Source organism: Topomyia yanbarensis, chromosome 3 (genome assembly GCF_030247195.1).
Source record: "Topomyia yanbarensis strain Yona2022 chromosome 3, ASM3024719v1, whole genome shotgun sequence".
Lineage (NCBI taxonomy): Eukaryota > Metazoa > Arthropoda > Insecta > Diptera > Culicidae > Topomyia > Topomyia yanbarensis.
The window spans coordinates 91,439,737-91,461,046 of NC_080672.1; the positions used below are offsets into that span (position 1 = coordinate 91,439,737).

At 41.0% G+C, this 21,310-nt stretch overlaps 3 protein-coding genes across 4 annotated transcripts in view; 1 reads left to right on the plus strand and 2 right to left on the minus strand.

The window, feature by feature from the left end:
• Positions 1–1,876: 1,876 nt before the first annotated feature.
• On the minus strand, positions 1,877–7,649 carry LOC131687057 (uncharacterized). The gene is made up of 5 exons (XM_058971098.1): positions 7,644–7,649; positions 7,069–7,335; positions 6,277–6,786; positions 5,394–6,036; positions 1,877–5,319 (listed from the first exon to the last, which is right to left on the minus strand). Exons 1-5 carry the CDS (start codon positions 7,647–7,649, stop codon positions 1,877–1,879), a joined length of 4,869 nt encoding a protein of 1,622 aa, XP_058827081.1.
• A 616-nt stretch (positions 7,650–8,265) lies between these two features.
• On the minus strand, positions 8,266–9,612 carry LOC131691833 (protein FAM8A1). The gene is made up of 3 exons (XM_058978501.1): positions 9,154–9,612; positions 8,955–9,096; positions 8,266–8,897 (listed from the first exon to the last, which is right to left on the minus strand). Exons 1-3 carry the CDS (start codon positions 9,509–9,511, stop codon positions 8,423–8,425), a joined length of 975 nt encoding a protein of 324 aa, XP_058834484.1. The 5' UTR covers positions 9,512–9,612; the 3' UTR covers positions 8,266–8,422.
• Positions 9,613–18,610: 8,998 nt separating this feature from the next.
• The window catches only part of LOC131693497 (ras-related protein Rab6), a 78,514-nt gene continuing 75,814 nt past the window's right edge, over positions 18,611–21,310 (plus strand). Inside the window, exons 1-2 of one of the 2 annotated variants that reach the window (XM_058981355.1) lie at positions 18,611–19,344; positions 20,483–20,541. In XM_058981355.1, coding sequence (XP_058837338.1) covers positions 19,275–19,344; positions 20,483–20,541 — 129 coding nt within the window. In that variant the 5' untranslated portion in view covers positions 18,611–19,274. The remainder of the gene's footprint in view (positions 19,345–20,482; positions 20,542–21,310) is intronic. The other variant, XM_058981356.1, reaches the window with a different exon arrangement.

Genomic DNA, 21,310 nt, shown 5'->3' on the forward strand with positions numbered 1-21,310 from the left:
GAGTTAGGTGAACCTCCGAGAAGCAGTGTGAACTTCTGGAGAATCTGCGCACTGTAGAGATGTTTTTCGAGTGCTATAAGATTTCTGCCAACTTCAGCAAAGATGTTTGTAGAACTTCACCAAAGTTCTTCCTAGAATTTACGGAACATTCCCGGGGAATTTTCTTTTACTATAGGTCTAAGCTTTCTGATCTTTTATGTAACACACATAATGTAGCTGAAATTGCAGTAGTAGTAGTAGAATTCGCGTACCAGTATACGAGATCTGCTACGAAGTAGATGACTTCTTCTGGGTGCTTTACTGGGCAAAACATTACCTGGTCTCTCTTGCAGCATTCGCGCTACATGTCCAGCCCACTGTAGTCTGCCGTGTTTCATCACCTACCAATGTCAGCATATTTGTATACTTGGTACAGTTTGATACTTCACCGCTTATCATTGAGCTCAGAATTATTCTCTCAAACACCGAGCACTCGATAATCTACTTTCATCAACGCCTATACCTTGTGGCCATGCAACGCAACAGGGAGTATCAGTCACATGTATAGAACAACTTTCGTGTGCTTCTGTAAACTACAGAACTTTGGCTGGCTATAGAAAGCCGCAACACACCTTTTCCACTAGCGGCTGACATCGTTTTCACATGTCAATAGTGTTGCAATATATAAGAATTCATCAACAACCTCGTACCGTACCCCATCGATTTCCACCTCGGAACCAACAATGTTCGGGTTGCCTTGTTCTCTTTCAGCTACCATGTACTACACCTTGTCAGAGTTTGCAGTCAGTCCAATTCTCGCATCCTATTTTTTAGAAGACAAAACTACCTCTTGCAATGCTCTGCGATCAACTCCAGTGATGTCCATGTCGTCCCCGAACCCCAAGGAACATGTGCGATCACGTGCTGATGGTTTCGTTCCTTTAAAGCAAAAAGATGGAAAATGCTCAAAGTCTGGACCAGCGATGCCAGATGTGAAGACATGTCTTCATTTTGAAGACATTTGAAAGGCTGTGAAGGTTTTCATTTAGAAGACAAATTTGTTTTGGTTTGACAAATTTGTTTTGGCTCAAAATCTAAAACCGATTCAGTGGTCCTGGTCGGTGAAGACAAATGAAGACGTTTTTCATGAAATGGGGAGACATTTGAAAAATATGCCTGGTATCCCTGGTCTGGACAAAACAAATGAAGTTAGAATCCTGCCAACACATTAACGTAAGCCTTATACTAAGTGTAGTATATAAGAAATAGACGTAAATAAAAATGATAATCCACTAGTTCTAGTAAATTCCATCGATAGAAACTCTTCTAAACCCAACCAACACGCTTGGTCTGACCCTGGGATCATACTGACGAAACCAAAAAATTTTTCATTGTTTCATTCATGTTCATAATATAAGCTGTTGTGACCAAATCCTTAATAGCAATCTTGCAGAAAATGAAAAACCGTTTCTGCACTTCTATTATTTATTGTCACTAAAAGACACGAACTGCCGAGCTATGGCTTCTACCTCAACTGGTGACTTTATTCGAACTGACTACTCATTCCTTCAGACAGATGACATTCAGTTCAGCTAATATATGTGTATACGTTCATTCGAGAGTGAAAGAGCCGAACGGCTTACCAAGAAATGGTGCGACGAGCGGAACACTGGAAACGAAACTTCACAGGGTGGTACATTTTACCGTATGCATGACAGTGCCGACCAATAACTTCATCTGACCTACAACATCGCCACCACCTTGAAATGTCAGTTTCAATTATTTTTCGATGCGGCCTCGTTTGCACTTATTTGCGTACAACCGGGCGGACCTATCAGCTTCTAGCAGCATATTTCTTAAGATAATTTTAAACAACTAAGCGAATTATTAGAAAAACTTAATGACTATATAAATTTTCTTCCGCAGTGCTGTGATCCGGATCATCATCTGTTGGGACTGGTTGTGGGATGTTTTCCTTTGTTGTGGATGTGTCTGCAGACGCTGTTTCATCATGCTGTGTTGGTAGCAAGCAGATTTTTACTACCGGTCGTTGAATGACGCCTTTAGCAGTTCGCAAAGTAACTACACGAGCGAGATCGTCGGGGCCAGGATGTATACTGATGATGCGCGCCAGCGGCCATTTTAGCGGCGCGAGGAATTCGTCGAGGATGACTACCAGCTGTCCGGGTTTAATGTTCGTGTTTGCTGAACGAACGCTCGTCTCGCGTTGCAGTTCCTGCAGATATTCCGTTCGCCACCTATGCCAAAATTGTTGATGCAGCAATTGCATTCGCTGATAATGGTCGAGGCGATTAGTTGGGATGCATCGGACATCCGGATTTGGCATTGAGTGTATCGCGTTTCCGATGAGAAAGTGCCCCGGAGTGAGCGAGTTAAGATCGTTTGGATCCTCTGTTAATGGTGTCAACGGACGGGAGTTCATGCTGGCCTCGATTTGCGCCAGCACCGTGCACATATCCTCGAATGAAAGTCTCGCGTTGCCCAATTGGCGGTGAAGGTGTTTCTTGGCTACCTTTACTGCTGCTTCCCAAAGACCCCCGAAGTGTGGAGCCTTTGGTGGGTTCATGTGCCAAGTAATTCCATCACTGGCAAGCTTGGATTGGATTTTGCAAATTTCGTTCTCATTTGATAGCAGTTGATATAACTCCTGTAGTTCGTTTTTTGCTCCTTGAAAATTCTTTCCATTATCGGAGTGAACGTGGGTGGGTAAACCGCGACGAGAAGTGAATCTCCGAAAAGCGGCTAGAAAGGCGGCGGTTGTTAGATCGGAGACGAGTTCTAGGTGCACCGCCTTCGTTGAAAAACATACAAAAACGCTAATATATGCTTTTGGTGGCGCGGCTCGTTTATGCGGTGCTCGTAGGTAAACTGGTCCAGCGTAGTCAACGCCAGTAACGGTGAAAGGTCTGCTTGCAGTGATTCGGGGTACGGGCAATTGACCAATACGCTGTTGGATTGGAACTGGATCTGCTCTGACACATTTAACACATGATCGTATAATGCTTCGCATCATCCGCCTTCCATTTAGGGGCCAGTATTCTTCATGCACAGTGGCTAGAGTGAGTTGGCCACCACCATGAAGCAACTTGAGATGGTAGGATGTGAGAAGTAATCGGGTAAATGGATGATAGCTTGGCAATAGAGCAGGATGTTTTGCGTGAAAGGATTCGTCAGATAATCTCAACCTACCCCCCACTCTGAGTGTTCCCCTCTGGTCTATGAAAGGGCTAAGTAATCGAACCGATGAATGTTTTGACACATTATTTCCTCTTTTTAGGTCTTTCAGCTCATCATGGAATGCATCCGCTTGAGCAAGTTGTACTAAGTGTGATTGGGTATCCGATATTTGTTTTGCCGATAAACACTTGCCGGGGAGAAAATCAGTCGTAACGCTAGGATGCGTGCGAGTTTTAGAGCGCATGTTACCGACAAATCGAAGACAGTGCGCAGTTACGCGAATCAATTTATCAAGCGACGAATAGCGGGTAAACATTGGATTAACCCCCGGTTTGTTATGAATCACGGCGACGAAAACTTTTTTAACCTCTACGTTGTCGGTTAACGCCGGGAGCATTGTCGGAGCAGGCCATTCATTCTCTGCTTGAAGAAGCCAGTGTGGGCCATGTTTCCATAAATCGCTTGAAAGGAAATCGTCCATTCTCATTCCTCGGGATATCAAATCTGCCGGATTTTCCTTACCGGAAATGTGACTCCATCGTGCGCCGTGAGTGCTGGATTGTATTTCAGAAACCCTATTGGCAACGAACGTCTTCCATGTGTTTGGTGGAGACTGTAACCACTGGAGTACCACCGTCGAATCTGACCAAAATCGAGATTCGCTAATTTCGATTTGAAGAGCATTCACCACATGCGCATGTAGCTGGGCGCCAATGACAGCAGCGCAAAGTTCAAGTCTAGGCAGAGTAATTCTTTTCAAGGGGGCGACCCGAGACTTAGATGCAAGTAGCTCTACTCTTATGTTTCCTTTGGTATCGGCTGACCGTGCGTAGACACATGCTCCAAAGGCTGCTTCTGAAGCATCACAAAACACGTGCAGTTTAACTGAAGCATTCGGCAAGAAAGCATAGCGTTCGGTGCGAAATTCGGCAATTTTAGGAAGATCCTTATAGTACGCGTACCATTTCTCTTTGATAATCGTTGGAACTGGTTGATCCCATTCACTTTGCATCAACCACAACTCTTGCATAAGCAGCTTCCCACGTATCACAACTGGTGCTATTAGTCCAAGCGGATCGAAGAGCTGCGAAATGGACGATAAAATCGACCTTTTGGTTGCAACATCCTCGGGGTGCTTTACGTTGGAATCGAAACGAAGCATGTCGTGTTCAGGTTCCCAGCCTACTCCTAATGTTTTGACCGTTTCTTGGGAGGTGAAAGTAAGAGATGATTGTGTGCCTACTTGCTCTGGGGACAGGCCATGTAGAACTTCTAATTTGTTGGATGTGAATTTTCGCAGACTGAATCCACCTTTCTGAAGTAGCTCGATTAATTCGTCACGCAGCTGAATTGCCTTTTCAACCGATTGTTCACCGCCTAAACAGTCGTCTACGTAGAACCCTTTGCGTAGAATTGGCTCTGCGATGGGATAAGCCACGCCTTCGTCGTCGGCTAACTGCTGCAAGGTGCGTGTGGCTAGAAAGGACGATGGTGCAAGTCCATATGTAACGGTTAACAAATCATAAGTTTGAATTGGGTCTGCTTCATTGAATCGCCACAATATTCGTTGGTATGGGACATCAGAAGGATGCACTGAGACCTGGCGATACATTTTTTCAATGTCCGCAACCACAGCTACCAGGTACGTGCGGAATCGCAAAATTATCGACAGGAGGTCGTCCTGGACAACTGGTCCAACATAAAGTGAGTCATTCAAGGAAAAACCGGTCGAAGTTTTAGCGGATGCGTCGAATACTACGCGGACTTTCGTTGTAGTACTGGACTCTTTCAGCACGGGATGATGAGGAAGGTAGTAACCTTTGAAATTTTGCTCATCGTCCTTGGGGGTTTGGCACATATGGCCGAGAGTGAGGTATTCTTTCATGAAGTCGTGATACTCTTTCTTCAGTGTGGGATTTCGATCGAGCCTTTGCTCTAGAAGTTTGAATCTTCGAAGCGCCGCCAGTTTGGAGTTCCCTACCCTGGCATCAAAGTCCGGATGGCGTGGTAGGCGCACAGTATATCGGCCAGTACTGTCCCTTGTGACGGTTGATGCGTAGATAGTCTCACATTGGCGTTCTTCGACAGAATAATCCGAGTGCGGGGGAAGTTCCTCTATTTTCCAGAAGCGCTCTAAGTTTTCTTCGAGAGAGAGACGAGACAAGTTGTTGAAACATTGCACTGCACTTGATCAGCAGAGTTGGGAATATGATCACCTGAGCCTGCGACAATCCAACCGAAGACACTGTCGACTAACTCGGGCAAATCTTGTGCCAAATGCACGCGTGCAGCAGTTTTAAAGCAAGCAAAGAAATGTGAAAGGCCGATTATCATATCAACTTCTGCTCGCTTGTTAAAGTTTGGATCTGCCAGGAAAAGGTCCTTGGGGATGCTCCAGTTATCAATCGAAATATCGCTCGCAGGCATATCAGCTGTTACTCGCGGTAGGATCAAGAACTCTACGTCACGCGAAAAGTTTTCTTTCCTAGAGTGAATTTGGGTGAACACTGAGTCGGTGGAACGAACAGCGATACCACCTGGACCATGAAGCTGAACGTTCACCTTATTTCGCTTAAGCCGGAGAATTTGAGCCATTCGTTCGCTGATTATGTTGGGCTGTGATGCGCAGTCTAACAAGGCTCTAGCAAAATGATTTTGACCGTAGGCATCAACGATGATTAGAACTACAGTGAGCATAAACACATTCTCATTTCGTGCTGCGTGCGCGAGAATTTTCGACCCTTGAATTTCGTTGATAGCCGCGATTGATTGCGGTGTGAAATGCTCGATAGTTGACGTTGCCACGTTTATTTGTGCTGACTGCTGTGAATTTCCACCCGTGTTGCTATAGCCTCGATTCTGGGGAACATAAGAGTTATCAACGTAACCTGGGTGTAAAAGTGTATGGTGACGTTTTCGACAAATGTGACAACTAGTCTGGCAGGGACAGTTGTTGACGAAGTGGTCATTATAAAGACAGTTGAAGCACAGCCTCTTTGTGCTCACCATATTCATTCTTTCGTGTAAAGAGAGCCTTTTCAATTGCCCCATGATGGCTGTCGGACGGATTGGGGAGTTGACATTCGTAGCTTCTGTTACCGCATGTGTAGACAGCAGTAACTCAGTTGGACGCTTGTATCGTTGACTGACTCCTGAAGATCCAGAAATGGATGGTGTTAAAACGGATTGCGCAGAATCGCGATTTACCGAAATCGATTCTAACACCCGCATGCGACGCTGTAGGAATTCGACCAGTTTTGGGTAAGAAGGCTCTTCCAGAGTAGAAGCGTGATCTTCCCACATATTGAGAGTCTCATGATGTAGTCTTGTGCAGAGCAAGTGTTCCAAAATTGTACTCCAGGCATCCGTAGGCTCTCCCAATTGCTTTAGCACCTTTATATGCCTTTCAAAGTCGTCCACGAGTCCGTGCAAAGCGACAGCAGATTCTTCCCTCATCCGTGGTATTTCTAGTAGCGCTTGCATGTGTCGTTTTTTTAACAAGTACTCGTTGGAATATCGAGCTACCAAGGCGTCCCAGGCAAGAGGATAGTTGGCTGCGCTGATGGGTATCGACTCGATTACCTGAGATGCCTCCCCTTTGACAGCTGCCTTTAAATAGTGGAATTTTTGTATGGCAGCTACGTCGGGATTTGCGTGAATTAGCGCAAGAAACGTGTCATGAAAGCCAAGCCACTCCTGGTAGTCACCAGTAAATTCAGGAAGAGATATTGTCGGCAGCTTTAGACCAGAGAGACCAGAGTGAAATTGCGGTGGGGGGTTTAGAGGGAGCTCATTTATAGAATTAATTGCTGGAGGCAATTTACCAAGCAGACCAGCTTTTATTTCGAAAAGTTTGGGTTCGAAATCAGACCTGAACTGCAAGTTTCTCACCATCGCTTCGTTATCTGTTTCCATCTCCTCCAGAGCCGTTTGAGTATCCTCCAGACCTTGCCATAAAACTTCTAAATTCTCCAACCGAATGGCCACTTGCAGAGCATCGCGGTCGGCCACGTACCCCTGTAGAAACTGCTGGGCTCGGCTCAGTGACGCAAGCAATGTCGTTCGCCGAATGCTGAGCTGTTGCTTACTCTTAGCTCCATCCATCATGAAAAGCCGAAACAGGTGCCGCAGCGCCCGCACCACTCGAGAATACTCGGCCTGTGAATATAAGACCCGATAGCACTGGCGGTGGAAACTAGTGAGCTTGGAAAGGTACTAACCTGACCAAGGCAACAATATGCCTTGAAATTTTCAAGAAGTTGCTCCGAACCGACTCGAAAAGTAGATAGATTTCTACACGTATCGAAATTGCCAGCGACCGAGGACACTCAACAGTGTTGGGTTGGCAGCGATTCACAAACTACGAGACCAGTAGTGTCCTTTAGTGAACGGTAACGCCTGTAGCTTCCAACCGTCAGCGACGTTGAAGGGAATCCGACAGAAAGTAGAAAAAGATCTAAACGTACCAGCATAGATTGTACAATATGTTGGACAGCTAATTACCTGCTGCCTAAATCAATTAGGCCTTGTAATATTTATGATCGACAGCAGTAAAAAACGGTTGGCTTCCACGAAGTAGTGTGATGGCGGCCCCTTTCTTCCCATGAACAATTGGTTGCTTTGTCCCAATAACGGCGTCTCGTGATGGCGGATACGGTATGGCTCGGTACAATGTCGGGCGATGTTGTAATGACGGTAAATTGCCACGTACAGGCCGTAGAATCCTGGTCACGGCACCAAATTATGTTGTGACCAAATCCTTAATAGCAATCTTGCAGAAAATGAAAAACCGTTTCTGCACTTCTATTATTTATTGTCACTAAAAGACACGAACTGCCGAGCTATGGCTTCTACCTCAACTGGTGACTTTATTCGAACTGACTACTCATTCCTTCAGACAGATGACATTCAGTTCAGCTAATATATGTGTATACGTTCATTCGAGAGTGAAAGAGCCGAACGGCTTACCAAGAAATGGTGCGACGAGCGGAACACTGGAAACGAAACTTCACAGGGTGGTACATTTTACCGTATGCATGACAGTGCCGACCAATAACTTCATCTGACCTACAACATAAGCATATCCACTAAACAACTAGTACGTTTATTGCAAATAAAAATATACATATTTAATAAGCCAAAAATTTGTTCACAAAAATTCTTCAGCTCTACATCACTTTGTACACACGCCACAGCAAAATAGGAATTTCATTACTAATAGTTTCAAACCCACCGGCGGCCGTCTCTAGCGCCTGCGGAGTACCGGTGCCGGATTGTCCTCGACCACGATCGTCTTCGTCATAATATCGTACATGGTTCGGTTGTGCTTAAAAAAGAACATCAGAAAGCACATAGGAAAGAAAAGTGCAATCAGTGCATTTTTGGCCACCGATCGGCACAGCGCTCGCTTGAACCCTGGATTCGCTGCCGGAAAAAGCAGCGCCCTGATGGGGTTCTGATTGTTATTCGCGACCCTGCCAGGCTGGGGTGGATTCAGCAGAACGACCGCATCTACGTGCACAATGCGAATACCCATTAACATTTTGCCCGGCGTTGCACCACCTATCTGTCCTTGGCCATGGATAGTCCATATAGTTTCGTAAATACAAACGGCAATTTTGGTAATGATTTCCAGAAAAATTAGCTCCGATGTGAACGACAGCAACTCTGTGTAGTCTTCCTCAATAGAGTTCCGTATAGCGTCGAAGTCGATGTCGAATCTGAAACAAGGGCAGTTTTTTGAAGGAGCTGTATAATAGTGTTCACATTATACTCACAAATCGATATCGAAAAAATCGATACAGGCCATCGTTGTCATCACTTTGAGTAGAAAGATAATAATTATGTCAATCGCTTCCGCAACAAATCGCTTCCAAAGCGGTGCAATTATGTATTCGTAGCCCCCGTTTCGATTGATAACTGAAATATTTGTTTGTCTAAAAATGCATTGCACTTTGAAAAAATAAGAATACTCACTTTCCTCTTGCCGTGCAGGATCTAAAATTTCTGTCGCTCTTCTTTGGTTTGCATTCGGGGCCGGTACCTGGCCGCTGGTCCCAGGAACAGCGACTTGTTGCCCAGGAACGGCACTTGCTGCTGCGGGAGCGGTTGAAACACCCGGTGCTGTCCCCTCCGTTGCTGATCCACTTGGTTGAAACAACTGGGGATAGTTGTTCATCAAATAGTACGGAAAGTATGCCTGAATCTGCTGTTGCATCTGGGCATGTTGAAGCCAGGCGCGCAATAGCTCGAAATAGATTTCTTTCGGTGTTTTCGTTGGATCCAATGGTGGAACTGGATCGGCTTCACTTGGTTTGTCGGAATTCTCTTCCATTTTTGACTAGATTCGAACCGCAGTGGGAGCAAATCAGAAAAAAACAGTACAGTATATAAGTGCAGCTGAGTCAAGAAAACAGTCGAAATACGTGTGTTTATTTTTATGATTGGAACTGTCAAAAGAATAATTCTCGACAAACATATGATTACGGCCTAAAAGCCAACTGTCAAAATCCACTTTGAATGGAAATTCCAGGCAAACCGTTACTAGTCGAACACAGTTCACAACAGTTTATGAAAGAGAAAAGTTTTCTCTTTCATTTACTACCAACATCTGTGATTGACGTGTAACGGTTTGTCCGGAATTTCCATTCAAAGTTGATTTTGACAGTTGGCTTTTAGGCCGTAATCATATGTTTGTCAAGAATTGACGCATTAGAGCCCGAAACCGTTCGCTATGATGCAAGACATACGAGTGATACAAGTTGGTGATGTCACTTGAAACCATGATACATTATTTTAATGCTAGCAAAAGATATCACTTTGCTGTGACATGTCCTGATTTTCAACCCTGCTTCAACGGATTGTGCGTCCATTCTATTTGCAATAGTTCGACTAAAAAACAGTTGGCAGTTCTTTTGATCATCGTTATTGTGACGAATGAAGAAAATTTAAAGTCACGAAAATAAAAATAAATAAAAATAAATAAATTTGATGATCGTTGTTCATCGCAAAACTGACCCGTATACGGATCTGCCCTGAGTTTATGACCAATGTTCGGTGACTACATTGAACTCTTGGACTGTTTTGCATTAGATAGACTCGAACAGCGTTACGAAGATCTGGGAGAATATTTTAAGTACACGGCATCCACTTCTCCGTACTTTGACATGAGTAGTTTAATTGCGCTAGAGGATTAGTACGCGGTGTCAGTTGATGTAGCTTTACTTCAATACTGCCCTCTACATTTGCTCGGATGCTGTTTCTCATAGACTGGTTAGTTGAACTGGTTTGTCTATGAAAGTGTTTTTTTTACGCGGGAGATACAGGTCGCGTAAATTTCAAAATCCGCTTAAATGAAAACCGTGTAAATTTCAAAATCCGCGTAAATGAAAACCGCGTTTATTTCAAAATTCCCGTAAATGAAAACCGCGTAAATTTCAAAATCCGCGAAAATGAAATTTAAGGATCCGCTTTGATGTAAACCTCGTTAATGGATACCGCGTAAATTGAAAAATCCGCGTAAATGAGAACCGCGCAGATTCAAAAATCCGCGTAAATTCAAAAATCCGTTCTGAAGAATGTTATCTCAATTTTTTATAAAGATTGGAGCAGTGGACGCAAAGTTATAGCGTTTTTCATCGTGCTCCCTTACGGAGGCGTGGCTTCCACTTGAAACTTCAAACGCGATTATCTCTATCTTTTTGGTGACTACTATTACCGAAAAAGTTTTCAACCGATTTCAAAACTTTTTTTTGCTTTTTCGTAATTTAACTGCCGTGTCCTTGAACGATTCCATTTTTTCGACAAAATTTTCATATTAATGTTACGAATTTGTTAATAATTTTTTTTCAGGTGAAAATGGTGTTTTTTTGGAAAATCGTTCCCGTTTCCAAAAAGAAGAAAAATGTTTTTCAATCAATTGTTCAAGGACACCACAGGCACATACACTAATGATTTTTTTTAGTTTTATGCTTCCAGTTGAGCTGTTGGACTGGAATCGTCACGACAAACCTCTTTGAAGCGGACCCTACACGTGCAGAAATATTGACAATAAATCGATTATTGAACAATATATTGATCGTGTAAGGGTATCTTAAAAATATTGAACATATAGAAATCAAATGGGATTGACGGATTGAAGCAGTCTTGTCAATATTTTTATTGACAATGTTCTTGTCCCGTGTAGGGTCTGCTTGAAAAAAAACGCGTTTTGCGGAAATTGCTATAACTTCGACAATTATTAATATTGTTTATGTTCTCAAGAGGATTTTTCAAATTGGAGACGTATAACAAGTATTTCATAAAAAATATAGCTACATACCTTTACATAAATTCAAACTTTTCCCTTTTTTCCCGCATGCATATATAACCCCTTAAATATTGGAATAGTTATTTATAAAATTAGCATGACATTGAACGCAATAACTAATGTTGGTGAGACTTGACCAAGATTTTATGGGGAGACTTGGCCAAGTACCATTTACCCGAAGAAAGATACAAAATTTCTTATATTTTCTATTCTTTGGAATCTACTGCGAATATTAATAACGTCACAAAAAAAATCCCACCTTAAATACCAATCTAAATCTTTATAGTATAGTCAACAAAGTTTTCAGTTATATGGCTGATTTTGTGGCACATGAACCTGCAATGTAATCAGTACAGTTAATCTTAAAAAAGAAATGCATTAAAAATATCAAAGCTCTTAAACTACAATCGTTTTATATTTTTATCTAGTACAAAGGACCTCAACAATATAGGAAAAACTGGGTGGGGAGACTTGACCAGAAAAAAACGATCACAGAAAAACTTTTATAACTTTTGAAAAAGTAAATCATCAATTCTGAAAAAATCATTAATACGCATAATACTTTTGCACATTACATTTCAACGAGTTTTGGCAGATCACTCTAGGAATGTATAACAAATTTGCATCAACTTAGAAAAAATGCATTTAATTGCCATTTTTGCATTAACTTTGCACTCCCTCGCAGAAAAGATTACTTAACAATCGTCCTACGCTCATCCACTTTGTTCGATGTTTTGTTGAATGTAGGACTGTTTTTTGTAGGGTTTTGACGTCTTACACGCAACGCAATATACATCGCACGCAACGCAAAATGCATTACGAATTTCTATTTTGATGGAAAGAAATGCATTTAATTTCGCTGATTTTTAAAAATGCATCACAAGTGATCTGTCCCTAGGTTAGGCCCTTTCGTTATCAATTCGCAGTCAAAAAGAGCAAGTTGCTGGCTAACGGGGGGCTATTTGCCAACTCAGATGCGCTAATTGCCCTTCAATTTGCCAGAAAATTGCTGGCAATTAGGGGGCTATTTCAATTCCAACATTTGGGCGATTTGAAGCCGTCATTTTTTTGCTGCTCTACTCGCCCTTAAATCACCCCCAAATCGCCCAGGCAACGCGCCATTTAATCGCCCTTAATTGCCTAATATTAAATTACAAATAATACTTATTTTCGGATTCATTATCAACTCACATAAACTTATCAGTATACTAGGTAATCACCACCAAACTATACACTCAAAAAAATTATCACTTACTTATCATATGCAAAAACATATAAATATTTTTTTCACGTAAATGTTATATGTTTCACATATAGAAAATTTTATTGTCAATATAATTAAAGCCAGCGTCGATTGCATGTACATGTGAAGTGAAATTCAGTTACTTTTCATCGGAATGTCACATACTTTCTAGATTAAACACATATTATTTTTATGTGAATTTCGTATAATTTTTAGCTGCATTTAATATAGCATTCAAATGTTTTCTTTTGTGTTTTAGAAGAATGGGAGACGATAAATAAGTATGCAGACATTTGAATTGAAATGTATTATATATTTATTTGAACTATTTCCAAAAGCCAGATTATTTCAAAATAGAACGGTTGTTTATTATTTTCACTATTCTATACATCTGTGTTGATGAAATCAGTGAACTTTTCTGCAGTCAGCGTTTATTCCAATAATGTTCCAAGTTTAGTTTTCCATTTGCGGATTGTGTAAAATAATATTAAAACGGGCATTGTTCTGAATCTATATAATAGTTTGAATTTATGTTTAAATACCTTTAGTAAACTAGTCAAGAGTATTCAACTGTAATTCAGATGGTTTGTACTATTAATACGCCATATTGAATCTGTTTACATTTTTCACATAGTACATTCACGTAATACTCACATGCCTTGCATATAACACTTGAGGTATGTGACAATCACATAGAATGGATGTATTGTATACTTGAAAGTCATTGGTATCTTACTTGAAATTCATCAATGTAGGTATGAACAAATACAAATTAAATACGCCAAGGTCCCATACAAAAGGGTAATCATTTTTTGGCTCTCCGAAAACTAGATTTAATGAACCCTATGCATGGATTTTGCTTGGTAACTAACAAATACTGAAAAGTAATATGAAATGGCAACACATTTTGATAAATCCGATCAGAGCATGCCGTTCTTAAGTTTATTTTTTTTTGTTGAGATTTGTTTATGTTTCTGTGAGGTTTTATGGTTGGATAGTTTCGTATATGCTGAAAAAAATTGTGTCGTGGCTGGAACCTCAAATCAATCCTGCCAGGCCATCAATTTTCTACGATCGTTTCGGAAGCAGCTGCCCTTGGGTTGATACTTTTTTCGGATCGAAAACAATCCTAACATCAATCTGATCAGTCTAATTCAAAACTGGAATCAATTTAGCCTACACCATATGCACTATGAACTATTGGACACTATGAAGAAGAAGGAAAGTTTAATTCCCCACGATACGGTTAGTGGTATGTGAAGAATTCAACTATCCGTTTAATCACGACAGTTCGCTCCGGGGCGTAGATGCACCTGGAAGATTATCAGAAATGCTTGGACAGCGAAGTTAAGCAGTATGATGCTAACAATGAAAAGTTTCAATTCTTAGTAACCAGTAGTGGTAAGTTGGGTGGTTTCTTTAAGTAATCTTTTCTCGCACAATATAATCTCTTTTCGTTAGATTACAATCTGACGTTGGCAGCCGAAACTGATATCTATACTGAGATGGTAAGAGAAGCACAACCTAATCGTAGTAACAAGGATGAAATGGAAATCAGTCGCCTGTTACAAAAAACAATGTTGCTTTAAGTTCAACACCGAAAGCGTCAAAAATAATATCCTTCTAGTGCGCAATCTACTGTATCCTACCAACAACCGACATGTCGATGGAACACTTGCGTCAAGTTTGAAAAATTATATGTCCGTTGAAAAAACTACACCGGCCTGGTGTGAGAAGTGCAAAAAGTTCACCCCCACTAATCAAAAGAGTCGTGTGGTTGATCTGCTGGAAATTCTATAGGCTAACTGCAGTCTGGAGATGGACAAAGAACTTGAGTATCTAAAGAAACAAATGCTGCGACCCTCTGCCCAAGTGAGGATGTGGACTGGCGAAATGGTGCATACGTAGGTAATGGGAAAATGTGTCGTTACGGGATGCACTGCTCTCGAATTGATTGTCATTTTTTCCATCCGAGATAAGACTTCCGAATGACGTTGGATGAGAAGGAGAATTTGGAAATTGGATCGTTGAAAACTGCTTCCAGCTGTTATGAAGGTTCTGATGCTCACGAAAGCTGCATACTAAGTGAGTCAGACCGTAGTAGCAACAATTTGAAAACTTTTATATTTCAGATATGCCGTTTCGAAAATCAAAAAGTATCGCTTGTCGGCGGCCGTTTGCTACATCAATGACGGAACTCAGTGTAATCTGGTAGCTTTGGTGCACGTACCGAAGAACTATCATGATCTCAAAACGGATCGAAGTGGAGGAGACTGGTACATATTCAATGATTTTAGTATTCCCTGGTTTCCTCGCAGGAAGCGGTTTGGTTTCCACTGGATTGGAAGATTCCATGTTCTGTTTTACACCAGTACCTCATTTACAAACGAACAAGGTGAGAACAAGGAATGTTTGACTCAATACGTAAATCCATTCACAAATGATCTGTTACCGAACCAAACTCCGGTGAAATCCAAGGGACAAACATTTTAAGCCGTTGGATAAAAATTAGATTTTTCTGTTGGGGGACTTGATAGCAATGGATGCTGAATTTGTTACTTTGAATCCGGAGGAAAGTGAAATCCGGTCCGATGATAAAATGTCCACCGTAAAACCTCGTCACATGAGTGTGGCTAAAATCACGTGTATCCGCGGGCAAGGTAAACACGAAGGAGCTCCCTTCGTCGATGATTCCATCTCCTCTCAGGAGCAGGTTGTCGATTATCTGACAAAATTATCCGGAGCCAGGCAATCTGATGCTAACTTTAGCAACAAGAGACTGACGACGCTGAAAAGGTCCTGCAAAAAAAATACTGTATCATTTCGAATTAATGAACTATTGCCACATGCTCCTTAAGCTTAATCGAAACCAAACATCCTTAAACAGTTTCTTCCACTCAGCCCTTAATCAAACCGATCAAACAAATCTCACCCTATGAACTTCACGTTTCTAGCAGCGTTGTCAACTGTTAGCATATTTTGATGAAAATACACAGCGTTTATCGACACAAATTACAAAAATCTTGGTTCTTTATTGTACACGTTTATATTCATCCCTCTTTAGCATAAAGAAACAGGTGTTTGGAGTCGTAAATTACCATATGAGACACCATTAATAATTATTATTAGATAGCAGGTCATCCATTTTCAATGTCCGACATAATACCCCTTCAGATTTAAATTTAACCTTTTTCATAGTTGGGAATTGTACCTTAGTGACACCTTTACGTCAAAACTATTGATGATGGTATTAGAAGGGAGGCTCCTGGAAAGCCTTTAGAATACCGGAAATGAAGATTTCTGGCGACATATCTGTGCTGGCATACTATCAATGAATTTAAACGATAATGGACATAGTTATAAAGGAATCCTTGTTGAAGGTGATTTTATCTGACAACTAACTACCAGTGCAAGTTTTTGGCAAGGCCGAGCAAAATCTTTTCTTCCATGGCAAGGTAACTATTTGTTCTTCGGAACTATGCGGATCTATGTGTAAAGTATCCTTCCATCACTCGTGCTTGCACACTGAGTGTTCGCCGCTCTGAACATCCATCGCAATCGTCCTAGGGCGCTAGCGGCTGCTCGTTTAGTGAACCTTTTGCGCGACTTCCGGAGGAGCATGCATTGTTTGTTACTGCATAACGTTAAGAATTGGTGCTCCCGCTTGACTCCAAGAAAACTGCAAACTTTGCTCTGATGGCAAAATCGTTTATTCATAATTATTGCAATAACTGGAAAGTTTACGTTTCGGATAGCCGTCAATGCAATGGTATAGTTGGACAATTCATTCCTTTTATATCCTGAAACGGAGGAAGAAAATTGTCTCAAACGATTCAATCTTAGGTATTCTGAGTAAAGAAACATTATTGTACGCAATTTAATGTTGAATTACCCGATCCAATTAATAATTGGTTATAGATATCAATACAGCGGCAAACTTTCGAAATATTTTCAACTTGTTTGGTTGTACATGGTTAGTAACCGTAGAAACAACAAATTTGTTTATAATTTTTCAGTGCAGCCAGTTTTAGCACTATTCCATCAAAGTTCACTGTCACTTTGACAGTGTACCTTTATCGTTGTACCTGGGTTATAAAATGTGTCCTCGAAAAATCATCAGAGCGTACCGTATTAACATATTTGTATTTGGTATGAATGTTAATTGTTGTACATGAATCTAATGTGATTAGTCCTTTTTAATATTTATGTGCTTTTTCACTTGAACTGTATGTGATTTTTTGGCTCAGTGTAGGATGAATCAATAGTGAAATTGGTATTGCATACCAAAACTTACTACAATCTGACTTTCATGACTTTAGGTCAGAGATCTTGTTCCACTATACTTATACACGATTCTACAATTTTGCACATTCGTTGGCTAAATGAAGTGCACTAGATAAATAAAATACAAGCGAGAACACGCGAATTGTTTAAAAAAAAACAATTTTAAGCTTAAGCCAAACATGAACCGCCATGTTTGAAAAGCGCAAAAACAACCAAGTCCATTTCAGCCGCGAGAAAATTTGTCTATGTGTTGAAATTGTCTTTAAATCGCATTCGCAAATTGCATTTGCTTCTAGGTGCAATTAGCACAGGCGAGTTGAGTCAAACGTCAAACTGTTTGAATCGCCTGACCATGTTCGTCCGCATTTTTTTAACGTCCTTCCCATAATCAGTTTGGTCCCCAAAATCAATTACGCCCTTTTATAGATTGTTGTAAAATCGTTATCAAAATTCTTCATAATCAATCGATCATGAACCGACCAAAGGGCCGAAGACGCAATGATATCGAATCGAGAAAAATAGCTTTGAAAATTCGCTTCAGAAAATTTAATCGTATTTTAACAGTGTTTGCATACTGCGCTTTCAAATGTATTGAAACTAAATTTTTTTATATAATAACGTTTTCGTTGATAAAATTGAAAAAAATATATTTCGCCGAGTGTTGTTATGAAATGTTGATTAGGCCATTTTTGAGTCGCCCTCTTATTTTGACCACTCACAATTTCGCCCCGCAGTGTCGCCAGAAAACAAAAACCAAATGTGGGTTTCGCCGTGCTCGCCGGAGGGGAAAATTTGTTATTCCCCCCGGGCGTATCAAGCAGTTGGTTTTTGTTTAGGGCTTTGTAAGTAATGATGCTGCCAATTTCGCCCGTACACACTACCTTAGAAATGCAGAGGCGTAATCCACCTGGCGGCTTGTTTACAGTTGAAAGTCAGATCCGCCGTTTTGTTTTTTTATTGATTTTCATGAAGTGTGAAACATTTATAAATGAGTTTTTATATTTATTATGAAGTATTTTTACTCCTCTTTAAGATATTACTCAAATCTCCATTTGTGTTCATTTGTTATATAGACCCATTTGTCGGTTCACGATCGAAATGTTGCGTTATGTACGTGTTCGGGTAGGTAGTTTTTAATGAAAAACATGAAAATTCGATTTTACATTTTTCAGTAAGGCAGTTCAAATGTTTAGCTAGAAATGCGCAATATTAAACTCTCGGAAAGCTTAAAAAATAGAGTGTCCTTTCCCTCAAGCTTCCACACAATCCTGCTGCCAACATAAAAGAACAAAAACAACGTATGTTGCATTGATGAATGGGTTGATATTGTATAGCGCTACGCAACATCTTATTCGAGGATCAGAAATATCCGTTTAATATCACACTCCGACGAGAACTTGAACAAATTATTCATGTTCGGACCTTGCATTCTGACCTACAATAATTTCACAATTCTGTAAAATATGATTAAGCATGATTTGAGAAAAATTCCTATTTGTTGCATAACGCAATCTTTGCCAACCCCCGAAGAAAACATAAACATATGCAAACGGTGACGTTTCTGCAGTCACGGGAAAAAGCTTTTGCGCAAAGTTGGTGAGCTGTCAGCTTGTAGTTTTTGGAAGTCAGCAAAAAGTGTAATGTCACTAGTTTTTCACTGGAGCGAGCTACGCGAACGTTTGCCTTCCGTACGTTAGCTGGCGTGCGAATAAATTACCACGGAAAGTAAAGTTAATTCGCGTCTCAGGCAGTGCTAGAATACGGTGCACAGGTCGAAGCCCTGTTCGCCATTGATTGATTTATTGATCGATCCGGTGCGTCGTGGAAAACTGTGCCTAGAAAATTCCAACTGAAGGGTGGAGTGCATATTTTTTTTTTATCGCTGGATTCCAACTCGGGTATTCTGTTCGGGTGGAAGTAAAGAAAATTTCTCCTCCCTTTCAAGCGTAAAAAAGTGGTCTGTGTGTTGAGCTTGCTGGCTGGCAGTGAGAAGTGAATGAAAAGTGCGAATTGCCAAATGGTACAGGAGTAGTGTCTCGTCAGATCCCGTTGGAATATTGTCCGGTGTTTTTTTTTGTGTGTCACAGAGTTACCTCCGGGAGTGTAGGAAAGCGTCACGTTCAATTGTCCGGCAAGTTGGGAATCGAAAGAAGGTGTATTCCGGGAGCGTTTGTTTGCATAGTTTCAGCCAGGGCGAGCTTCACTTGAAGGAGTTGTTGCTGCAATCAAACTAAACGGAAGAGTGAAAATTCAACATCGACAATGTCGTCATCCGGCGATTTCGGAAATCCGCTACGGAAGTTTAAATTAGTCTTTCTGGGTGAACAAAGCGGTTAGTATTATAATCCTTATTCAATGTAAAGCAGCTGGTTGTTGGTTGGTCTACCAACGCACAACATATGTAGCCCGCTGGTTTTGGACTCTCGCTCTCCGTCGTTTCTTATGTGTGAGAAGAAATATTTTCGATCCGGTGGCGATGACTAATGTCCACGCGACTGCAGATACGTTGCTTGGACCGGTTTCAGAGTTACTCATATGTCACCAGGAAAATATTTAACGTGCTACATACTGACAGATTATTTCTTGCCTTCCCGGTTAAATTCTTCGAAGCTTGAACATTTTCACGCATCAAGTGAAGCAAACTTTATCTAAAATGTTTTTCTATTTCATTATACATCTCGTCACATGATTTGTAAATTAGGTTTTCCCAAGTCGATACGAATAGTGGATTACAAATATTTCAAATTGTTCCAATATCATATGAAGCAAAAGAAATAACTTCGTTATAAATAATCTACAATCTTAGCCATACCTTCCCTCTAGCTTTCCATGTTCGACTTGGTCTTACAGCAATTGTATAGCTAGTTCAAGTTTTCTGAAAGAAAAATAAACTAATTACCTATTCATTATTGTTGAAAAACTTTCTTTTCTCAAGCACGACTCTCATTGTTATTTTACTAACTAGTTGCTAAATCAACAGTTTTCATCTGGTAGTCTTGAGTACACACGTTCAACTTTGTTATTTATATCAAAATTCCTGTCGCACACGTTTCTCGTTATCAAAATTTCAACCACAAAATTATGATTCATCCGAGACTAAAAATAGCACAACCTAAAGTCTACACATCTAGCTAACTGTGGAAAAGTAAGACGCTTTCACAGTTGCAAAAGAACCAACCAGAGACGGTAACCTTGATGTGCCGCTAATAATGAGCATTGTTGTTCCATCGGGTTCTGTGAACAATTCCAGCACATAGTTTGTAACTCACGCACAAGCAAGTGCGACAAAAGTACAGTTTTTTTTCGCTTACCATGTTCGGTGGGCTCGGGATCCCATGGTTCCGATTTCGCCCCGGTAATCACATCTTGTTGAGAGATCTTGTAACCACTTCTGCCTGCCTGCAGCAAATGAGACATTAATCAATATCATATTTCCCTTTTCTCTTTCCTTTTCATGGATTCGCTTTCAGTTGGGAAAACTTCGCTCATCACCCGGTTTATGTACGACAGCTTCGACAACACCTACCAGGTAAGAAGAGACGACAAGCTTTGATTTTCACAAGGGAGGGAAATTTTTTGATATAGATAGGCAGTAGGTTGACGAAATGAAATTTCGATTTAAGAAATTCGAAGAAGAATAACCAATATCAGCGATGGAAAACAATGTAAATGCTGTAGATGTCGAGTCGAACAAATGTTTCAATCAACAACGTTGATTCGTGCATTGCTGGATAAGAACGGTATGGTTGTTCCATATTTTAACGAAGTTTCCTACAAAGAGCTCATTCTTTGAACGGGTACAACTAACCAAACAGAGTCGTTACCTTTTGCACCTCAAACGAGCTATTCTCTGTTATTCCACGTCCCATAATGTATACGAGTTTAGATGGCCATACCAGCGAAGGATGCGCTCCTTGACAGCAGCAACAAAGTAGTAAAATGTTGAATTTATTTTATGACCTACAGCCATAAACCTATTACTAGTAGCTGCTGGTCGACTTGTGCTCGCTGTGGTAGAATGCACTTTTTCGTGGTCTACTCGCGAACTGTGATGGTTCTTGCAGTGCAGTGGCGTCACTAGCCTGGATCGGGGAGGTGGGACCTCAAAATTTTGATAAGACATCCAGCAAATCTACACAAAAAATGGGTTTTCGACGTATCTCTAAACCCTAGTAGTCTGACAGTTGTTTGTTTCCTGAGTTAACGGTTTGCCCCGAATAGTCTAGTAGCTATCGAAGCGGTGTTCGATAAAGCGATCTGTCGGTTCCGTTTATCGCTAGCATCGAAATTTTAACTGA

What these genes read in the sequence shown, in the direction of transcription:
- LOC131687057 (XM_058971098.1), bottom strand. An exon ending in TACTGCTGTCTACACATGCG is followed by an intron (nt 6,037 to 6,276) that starts GTAACAGAAGCT and finishes TATGTTCCCCAG; the next exon opens with AATCGAGGCTATAGCAACAC. An exon ending in TTGGATTGTCGCAGGCTCAG is followed by an intron (nt 5,320 to 5,393) that starts GTGATCATATTC and finishes TCTCTCTCGAAG; the next exon opens with AAAACTTAGAGCGCTTCTGG.
- LOC131691833 (XM_058978501.1), bottom strand. Translation starts at nt 9,511, where the DNA reads ATGGAAGAGAATTCCGACAAACCAAGTGAAGCCGATCCAGTTCCACCA. An exon ending in TCCTGCACGGCAAGAGGAAA is followed by an intron (nt 9,097 to 9,153) that starts GTGAGTATTCTT and finishes CAAATATTTCAG; the next exon opens with TTATCAATCGAAACGGGGGC. An exon ending in GATTTTTTCGATATCGATTT is followed by an intron (nt 8,898 to 8,954) that starts GTGAGTATAATG and finishes CCCTTGTTTCAG; the next exon opens with ATTCGACATCGACTTCGACG.